Below are 21,414 nucleotides of genomic sequence, written 5' to 3'. Positions count from 1 at the left end.
AGGTAGACTGGTCACGACTTCTAAACGTACAACCAGCATAGTAAAGCTACCTGGAAGCTAAGGAGTAAAAGAAAACAAGGCTGACCAAAATACACCTGGCTTCATGAACAGGGGGCTGATAATAAGACAGCGAGACTTGCCTGCGGTCAACTGAAAAGACTGCGCCATGATGATTATAATGGTGATAAGCATTAGCATTAAATATCACAGATATTAGCGTCTATGGACATCTACGAATCTGGGAGAGTTGGCAAACTTCATGAGAGTTTTAATAAAATGACATCTTAAGATTGAAATGATTGGATTTTCGGAAGCAGATTTTGTAGCAATGTTTACATGTATTACACAATCAGAGTTAGCAAAGTCCAACCATTTGCAAGCTGAAAGAACGGGTAGTTGTTGGTAAGTCGAGATTTATAAATGTCAAGAGAGAAAAAAACAGAGCGTCTGATAAGGGAACGTGTTTATCACTGCTATAGTGTAGGAGATAACTGGAAATAACTTGTTTTGTTGATATTCCAGAACTTTAAACTTAACACCAAATGGTTAAAATTGATCATGTGCGATTCTTCTTTAATACATGAATGTAATTGCTCAAGAATTCCAGGGTTGTATGATATGGTCAGGCTGCATCACACCACCAGCACCATGGTGATTATTTGGATTAGTTCCCAATAACAGCACACCCCATTGTGTTTTATTCCTCACTTATATTGGGTTTACATTAATGTGTGCTAGCAGGATTGTCAAAATGCTGATTTACACCCAGCTCTTCACTCAGAGCAAAACACGTCTAAAGTAACAATTGGTATAAACTGTGTACACATGTAGTGGTTTCCTTTACATTAGGTACCTGAACGAAGGCTTTCATAGTCGTGTGCAGAAAAATGCCATCGGAGGTCTAGAAGTGTGGAAATGAGGACAAATATCATCGCTAGACATTTATCTTTTATTACCTCTCTTTGTCACCGAGTGTTATTTCAGAGATTACCGTGTCCCATATATTTCATTCTTTATGACCAAGCAAGAATAGAGAGAATCTCGGGTTCCATGGCCGAGCGGAGGAAGAGTGAGGTGTGGTCAGCCCCCGGAGGCTCTGCTAGCCCTGAGAGTGACCTCTCAAGTCCCTGCTCAGAGGCTATAACTCTTCCCAAAAGATTCCTTTGCATTTGTCTACCTAGGACACTTGAGATTTGTCCATGACGGCTGCAATAGCACACGACTCACTGTTGTAAATGATTGAAATAAATACACATTGTCATACGATTTCTCCTGAATAAGTGACTGTGTAAATGATTTGGGTCATCAGCAATGGAATCTACATCAGCAGTCATCCCAAATGGATCACTTTATGGTTTATGGTGTCTTATCCTTACATCAGCCCAGTCTCTGAAACCTGAGCATGGAGAAGGGATGGTCCGAGAACAACCCATCCTTATTTTCCTTATCATTGTGTAGAACATGTTTTCGAGTGCCAGCAAGGTTTAAAGAGAAAAAAAAAGCCCTATTTATTTAGTGTCCAGCACAACAGCATATCGCATCTGCTCTGTTTACTGGCCCGCTTGGGAAAAGTCATACTGGGAGAAGGTGATTGAGGCAAGGCTTATAAATTTGTCAGAGTGCTGGTTACAAGGTTTACTTTGTGAGCAATTTGTCCGCATGATGGCTCTAGACTTCTCACCAGTCGTAAGTATACCGTTTAACTTCTCTCTATATGACATTGACGATTTTGATTTATTTTTTAATTTTTTTATATCATAAAATTTGAATGATGTGCAAATAAATTCATTTGTATAACACGTCCAAGAAGTATCTGTGTATTTACTGTAATAATGTAGCTTATCACGCACTATCAACTATAGGAAAAGATCTAGCTGTTTAATGGGAATGCTTTTATGGAACAATTGGCAACCTTTTTTATATATTTATATCACACTGCTTTTAAACCAAAGCAACTAGGCAACTATTCCAGTGTTTTGTTGATAAAGATTGACTGAATGTAGTTTTTGTCCATTGCTGCCATCTATTATCGACGGTTTTTGTCTAGGGACAGAAGCCAAAAACCGTAGCTTATTACCACAAAAACACAGATCTGTCTTCAGACTTTTTAATGTTGGGAAACTTAAAAAGATACAATCTGTAAGTTGTAAAGCTATTCGATATATGAACGCTGAATTAATGTTACCTCACCTTATTATAGCATTTACATTTTATTTATTTATTTATTATTTGTTTTATTTAGACCTAGATTATGTACGCCATAGTTTGCGGTTCCTTTTATAGGAAGGACCATGTTAATAGAAAATGGTGATTTATCTTATGGCTGCACTGTCATCGAATTCATCTACATCGTCCAACCAATCAGAGTTGAGAAGTCAACAGTGCTGAGATGCATTTGAAAATAAACCCTGAGAAATAAAATCGCAAGGTGGAAATCCGACGTGACGCCGCTTAATCTGATTTGGAAATGTAAAGGCGTGGTGAAAACACTTGCTCCACTTAGCAATTATTGTTTAGTTTTGTATTACCATGACATGCTAAGCTTCTGGTGACTCTTTTTTACACAGCCCTTTACCTCAGCGTTTAAACATCTTTTTTTTATTCCAGATGATAAAGGTATTACTATGTGTACTGGCAACCTCGGCTCTGTCAAAAGGAATGTTTATAAATAATCAAACAAAGATTTTTGCACCTCCCCCTCCGGGCTCACCTGACAGGCCCATTCCCCCTGAATTCTGGGGTTCTGGTGATTATCCTCCACTGCCTGACAAGAACATGCCACAACAAGCCAACTACATAATGGATGGTGGCCCTCCACAGATACGCACTGGCTCCCAAATGTGGTATGGGATGCCGAATGATATGTCTGCTCCAACAGAGAACTATCCTATGCCACCAAACGGTTATCCCTTGCCACCAGATAGTCGGTCTCATGCTCTCCACAGAAGTAATGTAATAGACTTGACATATTGTGATATGATCTTGGAAGCCCCTGTGCCCCCAACTGCAGATCAAGTACCCTGGTTCTGTACCTGTACTTTGTGCAAAGGATCTTGGCAGAGCGAAAAGGGTGATAAAGGAGACAGAGGCCTACCAGGTAATTAGAGTTTACATTTTCCTGTGACAGAGTATCTCAGTTTCACTCCTGGGAATCCACTGCTCTAAACTGTTTTGAGGTGTCGTTGCTCCCAGCACAATACAATGAGTTGGACCAATTGTGCTGGGATTAATGGATTCCCAGAATGATGGGTTATGAAATTGATTAGCTCTTTTTGATTATTCTCCATGGATCCACAGATGTGCATGCCCTCTTGTATTACTTATGGCACTGATTATCTGGTACCCTATGCTCTAATATCTTTTACCAGGTCAACCTGGGAGTACAGGAAGTAGAGGTTTACCTGGTCCACGTGGTCCACTAGGTTTCACAGGGCCAACAGGATTTAAGGGTAAATACAAGACATCCTGCTGATCTTTTGTAAGAATTTAGGTCTGCTTAGTCATGCTGACCATATGAATAATTTGTTGCAAACTCAATAACAGTAAAGGTTTAGATTCTGAATCACAGCTATTTTCGATGTTAAAGGCCAGAAAGGTGATGAAGGTACTACAGGGAACGATGGTCCACCGGGTCCAATGGGAAGAATCGGAGACCGTGGATTCAAAGGTTAGTATGCCCTCAATTTCAGACACATTAACCACTATATTAAATCCTGCAGACATTTTCAAGGTCTCTTTTTATTTAGGTGACAAAGGAGACATGGGTACGGCAGGAATGCCAGGGGACTCAGGACCTCCTGGACCACCCGGGGATTGTTCTTCAACATGCGGTTCTGTAAGTGGATCTCCAGGAGAAGTTGGATTACCAGGGACAGTTGGGCCTAGAGGACTCCCAGGAAGCTCAGGAGAACCTGGGCCAAAAGGCGAGAAGGGAGATCAGGGTGAAATCGGTAAGCCTGGAGTTCCAGGCTTTAATGGGTTGAAAGGAGATCAAGGTATACAAGGTGTGTGTAATTGCACGGACGGGGCTAAGGGTGAAAATGGAATTGCTGGGTCTCCTGGTCCAAAAGGTGAAAAAGGGAATGCTGGTTCTCAGGGGCTTGAAGGGGTAAGTGGTCCTAAAGGTGTAAAGGGAGAGATGGGACAGACAGGTCTCCCTGGCCCATGCTCTCCTGCCATCCAGTCAGGGTTTTCTGCAAGACTGGCTATCACTTACCCAAATTCAGACAGTCCTGTGCCCTTTAGCATAGTCATTTACAATCTAGAGGGTCACTACAACCCCATTAATGGTGTCTACAAGGCTCCCGTCAATGGCACATACAGCTTCAGCTACAATTTATGTGCCTTTAACAAAGTGCTCAAAGTCGGGCTCTTCCAAAACTTTGCCCCGGTCATAAAAAGTACTGGGCAGGTAAACCTTGCAATGGTCTCTCAGTCTGTGCTTCTGCACTTGAAAATGGGTGATGAAGTGTGGATTCAGGTAAAAGACATGAACAGTAATGGTTTCTGTACAGGCAGTGAGGCCAGTAGCACCTTCACTGGCTACCTGCTTTACCCAGACAGCTGTGATGTTCCCTTATCCCGAGACATACCTGAGCCTATCAGTGGCTCATACAGCTGGGGCGATGGCCCATAAATGTAATTGTTTAAATTCCTAAATAGCTAAAATATAAAAATATAAAAGACAACAAAACTCTTTAGTATCTATATTGATACTTTTCATCTGCTTTGACTTTTCCTACATAGGATCAAAACCTCGGGTATAGCAGTTGATTTTGAAAGGTCAGTTATCAGAGGTTTTGATGCTTAGTCACCTATTTGGGTTTGGGTTTTGACACTATAGTCACTTATATAGCAAGAGATATCTGGGTCTGATCCACTTCTGAAAGAACGGTAACTAAATTTAAAAATAAAACTTGACCGACAGAGATAAAATCATTCTTTGTAATTAGCCCTTCTGCTCAGATATTTCTTAGCCTTCAAATAAGGTACGGCATGTTCAGTGGACATGATGATCATTTGAAACTGAATAGAATTAGCATGAACGATTGCACAACGGACGAGAGATTGTATGTACTGGAAACTGAAGTCAATTGGTTTTGTATGTGTATGTGACCCTGTTATGTTGTCTGACTTTACAGCATTTTATCCTAATCTTATCTCAACTGTATTTCTTGTGATCTGTCATTTGTGCTGGAAAAGCAAGGAGGTCTGACCAGCTACCAGCGTCAAATCACAGTCTGAGCTGGTCAGACTGGTAGACCGGTTTTTCAGCTTCATTATTACTTGAATCAATTAATAAATGTCTGAGATTTTCTAATTGCCTCACTCTTAATAACTTTCTCAAGATTAATACAGGGCTGTCAAGAGTGTCACACATTGAGAGTGACAGTCACGCATTTGGGTCTTTTATCACGATCTCCCGCCACACATCATATTTCTCACGCAGAAAAACTTTTTGTCTGTTTATCATATATCTAATAAGCCGCAGCGCCCAAAATGTATCAGTCCACACCGCTGTCTCTATGGACCGGGCAGGAAACAAGCGCGTCTCCTCTGGAGTTAGCATTTGTAACTGCAATGGCTACCAACTAGCAAAGACGGTCTTATCTTTGACTAGCTCACCTTGTGTTTTGCCAGCTTGTAGATAGATATTTCCCCATGGATCATATTCTCCTTCTGAAATACTTTCATAAATGCAGTAAATGATCTGCATGTTTATCCCAAGAACTTGGACGAGAACTTTCTGGACAGTTAAGTAGGTTAATTTCAAAATAAGAGTCTATTTAGCTACAGATCTTTCTTTCAGCGACATGTGCCATCCTAATCTAGCTCTATAAGCATTCATTCATTTATTTTTTACCGCTTATCCGAACTACTCGGGTCACGGGGAGCCTGTGCCTATCTCAGGTGTCATCGGGCATCAAGGCAGGATACACCCTGGACGGAGTGCCAACCCATCGCAGGGCACACACACACACACTCTCATTCACACACACTCACACACTACGGACAATTTTCCAGAGATGCCAATCAACCTACCATGCATGTCCTTGGACCCGGGGGAGGAAACCGGAGTACCCGGAGGAAACCCTCGAGGCACGGGGAGAACATGCAAACTCCGCACACACAAAGCAGAAGCGGGACTCGAACCCCGACCATGGAGGTGTGAGGCGAATGTGCTAACCACTAAGCCACCGTGCCCCCCCCCCCGCTCTATAAACATGCAAATGAAATTCTGTAAATAGTCATAGTACATCTTCAAAAGAAACAGCAGTTAAGACCATTGTGCTGAGTTTCGATATTTCTGTAATCTTCTATATTGATAAGATCATTAATTGGTGTCCTAAATGGGGTCCTGATTGTAACTGCTTTGTCTACTAATCAAACATGATTTAGGTTGCTTCTGTAAAATGGCAGAGGTTTGGACTTTCTAACTTACAGCCAAAGTAACACATCCATAGCAAGCAACTTTAATTTTTTTTTGTTGTCCCTAGTCTTTATGTTGTCCCTAGTCTTTATGTTGTCCCTAGTCAAATGTAAACTCTTTAAAGAAATAAGGTTAAATGCAAAATCAGGTTAAATAAAAAACAAGTGTGAGACTCATAAAATAAATACGTTCATTTAAATGATGACCATAACTATAATACTGCTTAATGGCATACACAAGTAACATAATCACCATGAGATCTTCGTACTATTACTTTTCTGTTGATTTCTATTATGACAATTTTTCAGCTGTACAGCATCTAAATATGGAAAAAAATTATCCTGAAATATGACAAAATGCACAAGGATGTGATCATTACAAACAAAACAAAATCCTGAGATCTTTCATCTTTATTATAGTATACTGTGATAGTATGCTGTAAAACGGAAAAATATGTACAATAGACTTTGGTTTGCTGCACAATGAGAGACATGATCTATCTATTATATCTGCTTTCTTGCAGATGCTAAAAAAGGTCTAAAATCACTGGCCATATTCTGTGGACTTACAGTATATCAATTTGGAACCATTTAAAAAACTACGACTGAACATAAAACGACTGGCAAAAGATTCAAGATCGAGAGCCAGTTTTTTTTTTTTTTTTTTTTTTTACTAGTCCACTACAGGAAGTCTGCAACATCTCATCTCAATGTAATTCAGACGTTCAGAGTTGAGCGCTCTCTAACTCGCTCCTCTCTCTACAACTCCAGAAGGTCGGCCATCTAGCTAGCATTCCAGCTAGCGATTGGTTCCTCGGAGGTTTCTCAAGGCTCCCCAGCAGAAATATTCCCTTCCTCGTCATCCTCTGTCACGCCCTTCATAAACGAGCGCTTGAAATCTTCAAACACCATGTCGTCATCCGTCTCGCTGTACATGAGACATAGAGGAGCAGATTATTGTCAATTGTACCAAATCGCGAAAATGAGTCAAAACAAGGTGTTATTATATTAAAGGGATAAAACACTGACCTTTCTCTCACTTCAGGAAGCAACAGTGAAAAGCAGAGGAGTTCAGTCCATTGAATTAAATACACACTGTTACACTCATGCACATAAACAGTATGTTAGAAAAACTTAAAAAAACATCAATAATGTGAAAAATAAATCAAACAGTTGAGTTACTGACACCACCTCCATGCTGTCTAGTGTTGTAGCTCTCTTAAACTACAGCAATTTACCCATTATTACAACTCATTCATTCATTTTCTACCGCTTATCCGAACTTCTCGGGCGTCATTGGGCATCGAGGCAGGATACCCATCACAGGGCACACACACACTCTCATTCACTCACACACTCACACACTACAGACAATTTTCCAGAGATGCCAATCAACCTACCTACCATGCATGACTTTGGACCGGGGGAGGAAACCGGAGTACCCGGATGAAACCCCCGAGGCACGGGGAGAACATGCAAACTCCACACACACAAGGCGGAGGCGGGAATTGAACCCCCAACCCTGGAGGTGTGAGGCGAACGTGCTAACCACTAAGCCACCGTGCCCCGCAACTTTAAACTGCGTATGAAAATTGAGAAACTAGCTCGAATATTTAAACGGCAGGTCAGGATTGTGAGGTATAACAGAAACATGTCCGAATTTTCATCTTAAGTCTACAGGATACCTGATTCAGGCTTCGGGTGCATCAGTTGGAACGGCAGCTCCAGCCCGATCTCACTGATGATCAAAAATAAAACAGCAATATCGCTTTCTTATATACATCATAAATGCAAAAATGTTGTTTATTCCTGAAGGAAACCCCAAAACTACACCTTCAGTACTCACCTGGATCCCATCAGCCTATAAAAAACAAAGATGAAACAACATTAACACAAACATGATGTACTGTAGATGTATAGAATGAACACATACTGTATTTTGCACATGTATTAATCCCCTTTTGAATAATTTGGAATCATTTGTCAGGATTTTGCATGAAATATGCCATAGAATTAAAAAGAATTGGGAAAAAACATCCAAGAAATTAAGACTGCACAACTACAGTAGCTCTAAAGTAACTAAATTTGTGATGTGACTATACAAAGTCACATAATTATCTCCATAGAGTTGTCACGTGTCCCATGATCTCAGTATAAACACACGTGTTCCTGTAGAACCAGAAAACAAAAGGCCAAGGCAAATCTGAATAAGGTGCTACCACCACCATGTTTTATTTGACTACATATATGCCAACTGGTTGCTCCAGCACTAATATTTCACAGCAAAGGGGGTGAATACTTATGCAAGCATCAATTTAACATTTTTATTTGTGAGTTTCCCTTCACACATCATGGATGGATGTTCTGGTGTAATTAGAGATTACAGTATAGAAGTATACTGACCCTCCAATGATGAGCTTTACTGCGATTCTGTAGGACACCAGAATCCCCAAGACCTCCTTCAAGACTCCCTCTTTAATTCTGTGCCATAAAGCAGATGGTCCATAAGGACAGAAATGTTTTCTAGACGCAATCATTAATTTGTAAACTACAATGCTCACATGCTAGTGGAGGCCAGATTGGTGTCTTCATGCTTGAGTTTTCCATCCAGTGCAATTCCTCGCCTGTCCTGGTTGTTAGCCAGCAGGGGGAGCAGTGTGTATACCTTCTCCATTTTCCCACCTGGACCCAAGGTGTCTCTGGACGCAGACATGTTATATATAAGACATACATCTTAATTTTTATAGCTCAACACACCTTCGGTCTAGCTGTGATATGTTCTGACACATACCCAGAATCCTCTGTGGCCACTGACTTCATGTAGCTGTCGTTGGAGTACAGAACAACGTTGGCGATTTGATCCACTGCAAATCACACAATTCATTTTATGATCCAAAACTTTCCTTTAGTCCCAATAATGTGTACCGACTTCTAAAACATTTGTGTTTGTCTCCTCTCTCACCAGAAAGAATAATGTTCTTCACATTCTTGTTAGACTCGTTATTGATGCTTACTCGTACCTTGATCGGCTCTCCGTGATAATACGTCTGCAAAAAAAAAAAAAGTGCTCTGTTATATGGAATCAATCAACCGCTGACTGTTAACATTATCGTGTACAGCTGAACCATAATATTGCATGGATTTGTGTGGAATTACTGGGCCGATTGTCTAAAAGCAGTCCAATTGACATTGACATTGACACCAGAATCCCCAAGGAACCCAATGAGGTGTTTCGGGCATGTCCACCCTGGGAAGACCTGGGACATGCTGGAGGGACTATGTCTCTCGGCTGCCCTGTGAACGCCTCGGTATTCCCCTGGAAGAGCTGGAGGAAGTGCCTGGGGAGAGGGAAGTCTGGGCATCCCTGCTTAGACTGCTGCCCCCGCGACCCGGCCCCGGATAAGCGGTAGAAAATGGATGGATGGATGGATGGATGGATGGATGGATGGATGGATGGATGGAACCCAATGACCAAAAAGACCAGTCCAAAAACCAGGATGATGAATATTCCTACCAATTCCTATGCTATGGTAAGGGTGCTGTGGGGTGAGGTGGTCTATTATGAAGCAGAATTTTATTGGAAAAACTCAATCACCTCTAAATATTACAGCAATCTGGCAAAATTCGTCACTGTTAGTTATAGAGAAATTGCAACACATAAACGTCCTCTTCCTGAAGACTCCTTGACAGCTTTACCTCTGACTCATACACCGGAGACTCCTTCTATAAATGAAATAATTATACAGCTATACCTAAACAATAAATAGCATATATACATATTTTTAGCAAACCCACTTGCTTCTGCAGGCACGCCTCCACGTGCAGGGGTTTGTCTGACATGAGGAAGTCACGAGTGATAGAGACCGAAGGCGCTGGACCAGGTTTCTCTGGAGCGTACTGGACCTTACGGATCATCAGACGTACTGTACTCCTGCAAATCAAAACAAAATGGTCTCTGGTCTCTATCTAAGAGCAAGTATGGGCTTCGGTATTTCAGATCGAGTCAAGAACAAAGAAAATATTGGTACCAGATTTGTAAAGTTCGTTGCGACAAACTTTGATGTTGGCTTTGACGAAGTTTTCACAAAGGCCGGTGCTTTTTGGAGGCGAGTGGACATAAGGGTTAGTGTTACTTTTGGAGGCAAGTGGACAGCAAGCTAGGGTGCCAAAACATTTTGAGGTAAGTGGAGACAAGCATGTGATGTCATCCGAATACTCTTGAGGAAGTTCCCTACATTGGGCTTAGTGTTTGAAATGTCACATGTCCATGTTGTGCTAATTTCTTAATTTTTTCACGTGATATCAAGTGACGTCATCAGAATACCCGTGAGGAAGTTCCCCTCCTTGTTCTGAGTGTTTTGATATGTCACATGTCCATGTTTTTAATTTTTTTTTTTGATTTTGCATATTTTGTGGGTGGGGCTGCGGGCCAACCTTAAGGCCACTCGGTACACCAATTTAAACCTTTGTTCAGAGTCTCACCCTAAAGGAGCTGGCAGTTTGGTGTAGATAGTTCGAAAGCTTGCCGAGTTATAAACCTCCAAAGTTTATAATGGGAGTCTATGGGAAATAAAAGGCCATTTTGAGACCCAGTACTGGAAGTACCGGTACTCGGATCGCTTAGAAAAGTAAATGCAACAAACTTCAGACCAGGTTCTACAACATATCCGAATAATTTAGTGCATGTAGCTCAAAAGCTGTAGGTGGAGTAGCTAAGAAAAATAACTACAGTAGCATAACAGAATGTTACACACAGGCTTCTACAAAGCCAACATAATTAGACAACTGAGAACTACGGCTTTAAAGTTCATGCTAGCTAACGGCCGAGGTAGCTAGCAAACGTTCAGCAACGATCTAAACGTAGCATCGATCAAATAACTAGCGAGATTAAGAAAAGTCAGCTTTAGTTTTTTTCTTTGTGACTAACGCAACAGTTCATTCTTCATAAGCTGATAATAGACTGATAAATAAACTCCAACGTAGTTTTAGCAATACGAAGATTCACCAACATTTAAAAAAGAAAAATTAAAAAGGAAAGCTGATCACAGCTGATATATTACACGCTGACCTCTTGCGGACTTTAGCGTCCAGGTTCTCAGCACTGAAGACCTTCACTTCGAACTCGACAGCACAGTGCTGTGAATAATGATAAAGCTCAGGTCAAGGCAAGGCACAGCAGTATTCACACTTAAAGATGTATGTATTCACAAACTAACATCCCTTTAATAAGTTATTAAGAAGTTGGACATCAGGTGGTCTCACCTTGCCCACGTCGGTAGGAGCCGGCTGCAGTCCCACGGAGCAAGGCAGATTATCAGGGAACTGAAACAGGAAAACAAAGATTTCAGACATTTTAAGAGAAGATTACAACCTCCTAATCGATACACGATTGTCTGATTTTATCTGACTGTAGAAAGGACGTTATTCATAATAACACTCTCTGGTGTTTATAACTGTTTATAATCACCACCTACAGAATGAGGACAAGGTTCACTTTTGAGTTTTTGAGAGAGAGAGTTTTTCCTCACCACAGTCACCTCAGACCTGTTCATTAGGAATAACATCATTCATCTAATATTAATCTTGAACTTTTTCTACTATATTTCTTTATAATAAAGCTGTACAATAAAAAATAAATCTGAACTGAATTGAATTGGTTTGGCTGTAAACAGTGTTCATTGAAAATTTAACAAGAACTGGTTCATCTAAAAGCTAAAAAATATTTTTCAACAATTTATTCATTCATTTTCTACCGTTTATCTGAAATTCTCGGGTCATGGGGAGCCTGTGCCTATCTCGGAGTGCCAAGCCATCACAGGGCGCACACACACACACACACACACACACACACACACACACACACACACACACACACACACACACACACACACTCACACACACACACACACTCATTCACTCATTCACTCACACACTATGGACAATTTTTCCAGAGATGCCAATCAACCTACCATGCATGTCTTTGGACCGGGGAAGGAAACCGGAGTACCCGGAGGAAACCCCCGAGGCACGGGGAGAACATGCAAACTCCACACACACAAGGCGGAGGCGGGAATCGAACCCCAAACCCTGGATGTGTGAGGCGAACATGCTAACCACTAAGCCACTGTGCCCACTTTCAACTATTTATATTTTTCAAAACTATTTTTTTTAGCAAAATTCGCACAACTGCCATAGACACTTTCCTTACTTACTTTGAGGTCTTTATTATCTCTGATGATTAATTTACTTTTTTCTAGAATTTTGAAAATAGTTTCAAATCATTTTGTTGTTTGTATGAATTTTAATTGTCAGGAACCATATTATTCATTAGACTATAGTGGAAATATAATATATAGTGTATTATGGAGATATAATACACTATTATGTTAATATATATATATATATATATATATATATATATATATATATATATATATATATATATATATATATATATATATATATATGACATTAATTTCCCCCAGCGACTCACCTCAAAGAAAAAGGGGTATGCGTTGTAGCCCAGTTTGCGTAGCAGTTTCTCCTGCACTTTGGTCAGAGTGCACTGTTCCTTATCCTGCAGAGAGGGGTAGATCTGCCGGGTGGAGAGGTAAATGTCTCTCCTGAACGCTATTCCCATCACATCCATGTCGTCCCTCCCGTAGCGGAACGTACAGGACAGGGTGACGTATGCTACAGAGAGATTCATGGTTACGAAGACTCATAGCGATTCGCTGAGAGATCGAGCAGAATTTCGCTAATTTGCTTATTTATCACGACAGAAGCAGTGAATAGGTTTCATATGGCTCGTGTTTAAATGAAATGAGCTTAGATGGACCTTTTTTGCCTTTCAGAAGCTCGGGGTCTATTAGAACAACTCCATCTGATAGAAAGAGAGATGTGTTATGCTTTACAGTGAAAGATCACTTTACAGTGATCGATCGATCAGTAAAAGAAGACAGGAAGAGGGAATTCTCACCTACTGGATCCACTGAATCGGCGTGATCAACAAAATCACGTCTCCCCATATACACAGCCACCTGGGTCACACACACACACACACACACACACACACACACACACACACACACACACACACACACACACACACACACACACACACACACACACACAGTATTACTGTGATATTCCAGTCTTTCACAATAGACCTACACTTCATTAACAGGCTCGGCAGGTGACTCACTCACCGATTTGTCTTTGCACGCTTTCTTAAAGATGACATTCTTCGGACTCATTGTGTCCAATCTGTGAGGTCTGATACGCAATCGAAGGATCGAACAACATCAGCGTTCATAAAATTGTGAAACCGTGTAATTGTGTCACACTGAACCCCAAAGAGCCTTTAATCAAATCTAAAACTATTAAAACTATTCAAATTGATGCCATTGAATGTTTTATACCTTAAGTGACACTTGCAGTTATGTTTAACCGATCAATTCGACTTTAGACTTAAACCATAATATAATAACTATGTAATAACAATCAGAAATGTTTTTCTTAGCTGTCACTTCAATAATAAAGCAACCCTAGTTTATTTAAACTGCCTGAGTGTCAAGGACAAAACAGATCTAATGTAAACTTTCATATATTCTTTAATTTAATGTTTACTGGATGTTCTTATTTTTATACAATATAATTATTCAGAATAGGGTTAGAAAACAGAAACGGTGTGTTTTACTAGAAACACAACAAATCGTGTTAATACGCAGTCATAAATATGGCCGCACGTCTGTATGTGTTTTATAATATTCCGCTAGAGTTCGGTGTGTCGTGATGTTCGTACCTGGTCCAGTCGATCCGGCTGAGGTGCGAGACAGAGAAAGAGAAACAGAGTGTTGATAGGGAGTATAATGCTGCTATTTGTATCCTGAGTTATTGCTCAGGTAATTAGGTTAACGCTCCTGCCTCGCACACACACACACACACACACACACACACACACACACACACACACACACACACACACACGTGGACACACCCAGCTGTGCACTTCCTGTAGCTGTGATGCCTTGGCTGAGCGGATTTGATTCGGTTCCCCTTGGTCAGCACTAGGTGAGATTACTGACTGCTCACCGTGGTGTGATGGGCAGAAGAAACACACACACCTATACACACACACACACACACACACACACACACACACACACACACACACACACACACACACACACACACACACACACACACACACACACACACACACACACACACACCTATACACACCTGTCATAACACAAAAATCAAACAAAATGCTGTAAACTGGCACTGGAGTGATATTTCCCGTCATGGTGCAAATTTAATAAAAATGACATTCATATTTGGTATCCTAGCAACCTTTAGTCTGAAAAGTTCTCACTTATGTTCGCCGCTCCATGCCGAAGACGTGACATGTCGAGAGCCTTCCTGCAGAACAGCTTCATGAGCTCTTATTATAGAAACCATAACGTTATCAGAACCTGCAGTCAGAGCGACTTAATCACCACCTTGTCTTCTGACCAATCAGAATTCAGCGATGCTGTCACTTACTTCCACACAAGATCTTTTTCCACACAATTATTTTTCAGTTGTGTTTGAACTGTGATGCGCTTCCATGGTACATGAGGAGCTTTATACGGTTAGTGACTAGAGACAGCTCCAGTAAATATACAGTAAAGATCCTGCACTAAAGACACGAAGACTCATCCTGAGTTCAACAGTAAAAGAACATCTGGAGAGCGGGAAAGCAGCCACGCCCCAGACACATACATAATAAAGAACCATACAGACAAATAGGTGGACGGACAGATGAATAGATCGAGAGAGAGAGAGAGAGAGAGGGAGAGAGAGAGAGAGAGAGACAGACAGACAGACAGATGGATGGGTTGATGGACAGATGGATGAATGAATGGATAGATAGCGGATGGATGGATGTATGGATGGACATACAGCCTGCATGATAGATAGATAGATAGATAGATAGATAGATAGATAGATAGATAGATAGATAGATAGATAGATAGATAGATAGATAGATAGATAGATAGATAGAGTGAGGCACACAGATGAATGGATGGATGGAGGGATGGATGGACATACAGCCTGCATGATAGATAGATAGATAGATAGATAGATAGATAGATAGATAGATAGATAGATAGATAGATAGATAGATAGATAGATAGATAGAGTGAGGCACATGGATGGATGGATGGATGGATGGGCATACAGAGAAATAAATAATAAATAAATAAATAAATAAATAAATAATCAGACGGATGGATGGATGATATCGATTGACAGAAATAAATATATAGACAAGCAGATAAATAAATAATCATATATGTATATAGATGAACAAAAGAACAAACAGACTGAATGAGAAAGATAGATAGACAGATCTATCTATCTATCTATCTATCTATCTATCTATCTATCTATCTATCTATCTATCTATCTATCTATCTATCTATCTATCTATCTATTTGCATCACTCAAATATATATATATAAATATAGTCTGATTGATGGATGGACAGACAGATAGACTGAATGAGTGACATATAGTCAGACAGACAGTCAGTCAGACAGAGACAGACAGACGGGTGTGTTAGTCATGAGTTATTAGCAGTAAGAGCAGAAGCAGTGATTAAACTCAGCCCCCCCTCCTGTGTTCACTCTCCCAGGTGTATCACTAAGGTGGAGTAACAGCGGGGCAGCACGGTGCTCTGCTCCCTCCTTCACCTGTAATCCTCTAATCCTGTGTGTAATCCTGCACTGTCCGCCGTGTCAGCACAGTAACACACACACACACACACACACACACACACACACACACACACACACACACACACACACACACACACACACACACAGAGGATTAGATTACACTCAGCCGAGAACACAACAGCTTTTAAAGCGTCTCATTCCTCGTGATCATGGGACGTTACACCAAAAGTGTGTGTATATGTGGGCTTTTTTTAATCTGGGCATGAAATGTGTTCAAAGACTCAGCAGACTTTGTTCTGTTATATTTTTTGTATTCCTTTTATTGTTATTCATTCGTTTTAACAGAACAAACAGAATAAACAGAGACCCGGACATCACGTTACGTCTCTCTGGTCCGTTTTATTCAGCTTTATTGAAATCCAAGACAAAAACAACACAATACAGGTCAATTACAGTAAACAGATAAAATTATATCACGTCTTAAAACCCCGAAAATATTTTGACGTCATTAACGAATCGGATTCCACATTAATCATCAGATTCATATTTAAAAAAATATGTAGAAAAAAGAGGACTAACAAGTAACAACACTACATGCACAGAAAAGTATTTTTTTCCTGAGGTTTAAACGTAAGCCCTCGCCGTCTCTGAATCCGACACGGGTTTGTGGATCTTCGCCGTTTGACTGCTGGGGTAGTAACCGCTGTACAGAAAACAACAACAACAATAACAACAACATAAGAATAATAAGAATTGTGGGGTTAAAGGTCAATGCTTTTATTTTTAATCGACTCGAGAAGAAGTGAAACTATCTAACCTTGGGGCTGAATGGAGCCCTGAAAGATTTATCAAATTTATCAGATTTATCAAAGCCAGATGTTTAAATAATTAATAAATAAATGTAGATAATGAATTGTTAATTAAGCCTTTATTATTTGTTAACATCGTTCATGAATAAAGTCTCACAGGCGATGATGCAATCAGATTTTAAAAGCTGTGGATTTGGAACTGATTAGAAATTCTTGACATATGTGTAAGCAGTCATGGTGTGTGTGTGTGTGTGTGTGTGTGTGTGTGTGTGTGTGTGTGTGTGTGTGTGTGTGTGTGTGTGTGTGTGTGTGTGTGTGTGTGTGTGTGTGTGAGCATCTCACCCCTTGGGTCCTGAGGATGCTCCTTTGCAGGAGCAGAGGAGAAGAGCACCACTCAGAATGGAGAGACAGGCTCCGCCCCATCCCATATACAGTCCCACCCCCAACTCGAACCTGTACAAACACACACACACACACACACACACACACACACACACACACACACACACACACACACACACACACACACACACACACACACATATCAGAGAGAGAGGGAGGGGGGAATTGATGAAGGAAAACAGTAAACAGAAAAAAAAACAAAATGTGAAAGTAAAAAGGACGAAAAAATAAAGAAAGGATGAATAAAACAGCTGGTAATAAAGAAAAGAAATACAGGCAACAATAAAAAGACAGATAATGGGAAACAAAAAGGAAATAGAACAAGTTTAGTGTGAGAGGAAGAAGTGTGAAAAAGGGAAAGTGGGAAAATATGAGAGAGAGAGAGAGAGAGAGAGAGAGAGAGAGAGAGAGAGAGAGAGAGAGAGAGAGAGAGAGAGAGAGAGAGAGAGAGAGTCCTCACTTTATGCCTCCACTGAAAGGGTCTTGAAAGTCCTGAACAATGCGTGCAGCGTACCACGAGATGGCCGTCAGTGAACAAAGACCTGACCAGGAGTTAAGGGGACAAAATCTAAATAATTATTTTTTTAATAATTTAATTTCTTAATAATTAAATAAAAACAATTCTAAATCCTAACCATGAATGTATTGTGTCCTGGATCTACAAGGCTAAGTTAGCGCATGAAGAGAGTCGGCTAATAGCGCTAACACATAACGGATGATTGCATCAGCCAGTTTATCACAAACATTTAAATACTTTAAAAAATACTTTTTTTATGTCATTTGGTTCACACTGTACAAACCGGACACCTTGGATTAAGGCAGAAATGATTGTTTCATTATCACATTATTATCGCAACTCATACTTTCTCTTACAGAAATAATAAGAATAAAATCTCACCTGCCAGGATAAAGAGGATGCCACCGGTGGCGGCTATCTTAGATTTGGCCTTATCGCTGGAGCTCCTGATTGTAATGCACCTTAGGCCCAGGATTGACACGATCATCCCGAAGAGGCCTAAGATGAGGCAGACGATCATCAGAGCTCGACACGCCTGGATGAAACCTGGACAGAAGAGAAGAAGCCACAGAAACTGGTTTAATGGCGTAAACTTCCAACAACATGTCCGATTATCCTGCATTCAGCTCTGATAAGTTTCCTCCAGCTCAATGAAAACAATGAAATCAGGATCAGATCAACCTCAGAGATCAGCAGAGCCTTGGGAACCTGAGAATTTCATCATAAAATCATCTCGCTGGTCACCTTCAATAAGAATCAGAGACCACTGTGGAGATCTCAAATCCGATTGGTCGGAAGGCGCAAAACCGCCATTAATATTAATCACATGAATCGCAATCACATGGAACATCTCGCTATAAAAGACAGTTGTTGTGCGGAAATGAAAATAAATCAAAGAAAATAATCACCTTTAGGGGTTTAGCTCTACTTTCTGACGTTAACATTTTATCTGTTGATTTGTTTTAACACACACGATACGACACGAAGCGAAAGGTTTCCGACTGAAAAACTGAACAAAAATAGAACAAAAAAATTTAATAATAATAGAATAAAAATAGTTCCAATAAAATTTGAATGATCTGTACAAGGCAAATAATATATAGAAAATATATATGGGTCGTCAGCTAAACGGTATGACTACAGTGAATTCTTCTTCCTCTTCCTCTTTGTTTTTTTTTAAATTATTATTACTATCAGAACAACACAGTGCGTTTTGTTCCTTACTTCCTGATTTGCCAGGAAAACACAATCTACACAAAGAATACAAGAAATAATAATAACAGATGCTTTGTTTTTTTTTATTATTTGAAATAAATATTGGCTTTTTCTCCATGAGTGGATTAAACGGCTTTAAATCTGAGAAAAAAATGACATTTATAACTTACATTTCAAAAGATTCTATTATATTGTTTATTTCTAATTATTTCAGAATCGTAAGCAAAATAATTCTTCTCTAAAAAAAAATAAAGAATTAAAAAAAAATAGATAAATATAAAGCATGGAAATGGCAAAAACAAACAAACAAACAAACAAACAAACAAACAAACAAATAAATAAATAAATAAATAGATAAATTAATTAATTAATTAAAATAAAATGAAATAAAATAACATAAAAAAAGGCGGGCTTCGTCCATCTCACAAGATCCTTTCATGTGACTTTGACGTCAAAATGGCGGCCTGAAAAACTGAGCGGATCTTCGAGCGTGAACCTTGAACATTTAATTGAATAAAGACTGCTGCTTGTTTCAGTTAGCCAAATTATCCAATAATCCTTTCCACAAATACACAGAGTGTTCAGTTCTACTGATGGATTAGTTTTAATTGAAAGTTCACCTGGTAAAGCCAGCAGGGACTCGAAGTCTCTGCATTCTGCGATCCCGGAGCTGGCTTCGGCACACGCGTGCCACAGGTTCTCGTACTGACGGCTTGAGATGATGACGCTCCCGGAGAATGATGAGACTTTCCAGTAGTCGTTGGCTAATGCGGCGCCGGTTACCAACCACGATGCAACGCCGAGCAAGAACCCGGTTATTTCCAGTGCTGCCGACATTTTCACGTTTGACTGAAAATCTAATCAAAGAGCAGCTTTATGAAGCTAACAAACTCCTTGTTCTTCTCTGTCTCCTTCCTGATCACTGAGAGTGGAATTATTCCGAGTTAACAGCCGGACTTTAGCCTTTACAGAGGGTCATAAAGCTGAACACCACACCCTGAGCGCCCACTCTGCTTTCGATGACGACGTGGTTCGACGGGTGTGGAGCCGAGGACGGACACTTCCCCATCTTACAATGACCCAGATAACCATGTTTGGCTTTACCAAGTATGATTGATGGTAGGAGGGTTTGTGTATTAATGAGTCAAAATCAACCGTCCATGGTGAAGCCAGAACGCTGGACACAGGCCTTAGACAAATTCAGAAAAGAAGATTCCAATTCCAATTTGTTAAACCTTTATTTTGTAGAATTAAAGGATGTTGTTTGTCTAATTTAAGTTTTACTGTCTGATCGTAAGGAACACCGAGAGAACGTTTGGAGGAGAACAAAAAAACCCTGCAACAGTGTCCTGTAACATCACGCCAATACACTTCACTGGGAATCCAATATGAAAACTGTAGATAAAAAAAACACTAGTGTGAAACTGTGATAAGATTTTATGGCTGTGAGAATTGAGAAATGAGAAATAATCCAAACACCAAACCATACTTTATTCCTTCCAGTCATACAAGACCAAAGAGTCTCTGTGTTGTAATAATACAGTGGATAAGGCTTAAGCGCAGGGGAGATGGTGCTGTCTGTATTGCTGCCCCCAGGCTCTGGAACGCCTTGCCAATGTCCATTAGACTAACCTCTTCTGTTAATATTTTTAAGTCCAGGCTAAAGACATTTTTATTTTCAAAAGCGACAGAAGTTGTAATTAATTGTGCTATATAAATGAACTGTCATTGTCACGTCATTGGCATAAGTTATGTCTCAACACTCCAGCACGTATTTCCAGTTTCAGGCTTCAACCATCCCTTAAATTAGGTGCACTTTTGTCAACATAGGCTTCAGTATGGATCTGTGCATCAGTAGATCTTGTATATCTTGAAACTATGGAAGCAATCGAAATCCTTGATTCATCACAGTGAGTAATGTGCTGTTGGCTGTTGGCTGGACAGTTTCACTGTGCGAAATTAAAATGAGCTCAGTGTTTTGGTTTCGCATTGAAACTGCATCATGCGAATGTTAGACACCATGATGAGCTTTTCTAACGTTATAGCTTTATGGCTTTATGGTCTGGTTAATGGTTGATTGTCAAAACTCAAAGTCCAGACTGTGAGCTAAAAGCTCTCTCTCTCTCTCTCTCTCTCTCTCTCTCTCTCTCTCTCTCTCTCTCTCTCTCTCTTTCTCTCTCTCTCTTTCTCTCTCTCTCTCTCTCTCTCTCTCTCTCTCTTTCTCTCACTCTCTCTCTCTCTTTTTATCTCTCTCTCTCTCTCTCTCTCTCTCTCTCTCTCTCTCTCTCTCTCTCTCTCTCTCTCTCTATCTGCTGGA

The 21,414-nt window shown here is 40.2% G+C and overlaps 3 protein-coding genes across 4 annotated transcripts; 1 reads left to right on the top strand and 2 right to left on the bottom strand.

Moving 5' to 3' along the window:
- Window positions 1–374: 374 nt before the first annotated feature.
- Window positions 375–5,314, top strand: LOC113650152 (collagen alpha-1(X) chain-like). Of its 2 annotated transcripts, none has more exons than XM_047806518.1 (5): window positions 375–402; window positions 2,608–3,097; window positions 3,369–3,449; window positions 3,587–3,667; window positions 3,747–5,314. In XM_047806518.1, exons 2-5 carry the CDS (start codon window positions 2,608–2,610, stop codon window positions 4,634–4,636), a joined length of 1,542 nt encoding a protein of 513 aa, XP_047662474.1. In that variant the 5' UTR covers window positions 375–402; the 3' UTR covers window positions 4,637–5,314. The 2 variants fall into 2 exon arrangements, with proteins under 2 accessions (XP_047662474.1, XP_027014095.1); XM_027158294.2 differs by lacking the exon at window positions 375–402 and adding an exon at window positions 436–1,686.
- Window positions 5,315–6,962: 1,648 nt separating this feature from the next.
- On the bottom strand, window positions 6,963–14,336 carry saga (S-antigen; retina and pineal gland (arrestin) a). Its single transcript, XM_027158202.2, has 16 exons — window positions 14,234–14,336; window positions 13,638–13,704; window positions 13,409–13,469; window positions 13,268–13,312; window positions 12,923–13,122; window positions 11,692–11,751; window positions 11,498–11,565; window positions 10,225–10,360; window positions 9,392–9,476; window positions 9,221–9,293; window positions 8,991–9,128; window positions 8,833–8,910; window positions 8,276–8,290; window positions 8,115–8,167; window positions 7,459–7,468; window positions 6,963–7,357 (listed from the first exon to the last, which is right to left on the bottom strand). The coding sequence occupies exons 2-16, from the start codon at window positions 13,683–13,685 to the stop codon at window positions 7,255–7,257; spliced, it is 1,173 nt and encodes a 390-aa protein (XP_027014003.1). The 5' UTR covers window positions 13,686–13,704; window positions 14,234–14,336; the 3' UTR covers window positions 6,963–7,254.
- A 2,197-nt stretch (window positions 14,337–16,533) lies between these two features.
- cldn15la (claudin 15-like a) lies at window positions 16,534–20,039 on the bottom strand. Its single transcript, XM_027158205.2, has 5 exons — window positions 19,718–20,039; window positions 18,264–18,428; window positions 17,826–17,907; window positions 17,306–17,416; window positions 16,534–16,857 (listed from the first exon to the last, which is right to left on the bottom strand). The coding sequence occupies exons 1-5, from the start codon at window positions 19,932–19,934 to the stop codon at window positions 16,779–16,781; spliced, it is 654 nt and encodes a 217-aa protein (XP_027014006.1). The 5' UTR covers window positions 19,935–20,039; the 3' UTR covers window positions 16,534–16,778.
- Window positions 20,040–21,414: the final 1,375 nt, after the last annotated feature.

The sequence above is a fragment of the Tachysurus fulvidraco genome, chromosome 22 (assembly GCF_022655615.1).
Source record: "Tachysurus fulvidraco isolate hzauxx_2018 chromosome 22, HZAU_PFXX_2.0, whole genome shotgun sequence".
Lineage (NCBI taxonomy): Eukaryota > Metazoa > Chordata > Actinopteri > Siluriformes > Bagridae > Tachysurus > Tachysurus fulvidraco.
Note: the sequence above shows the minus strand (reverse complement) of the source record. Positions and strands in the feature narration are given on the sequence as shown.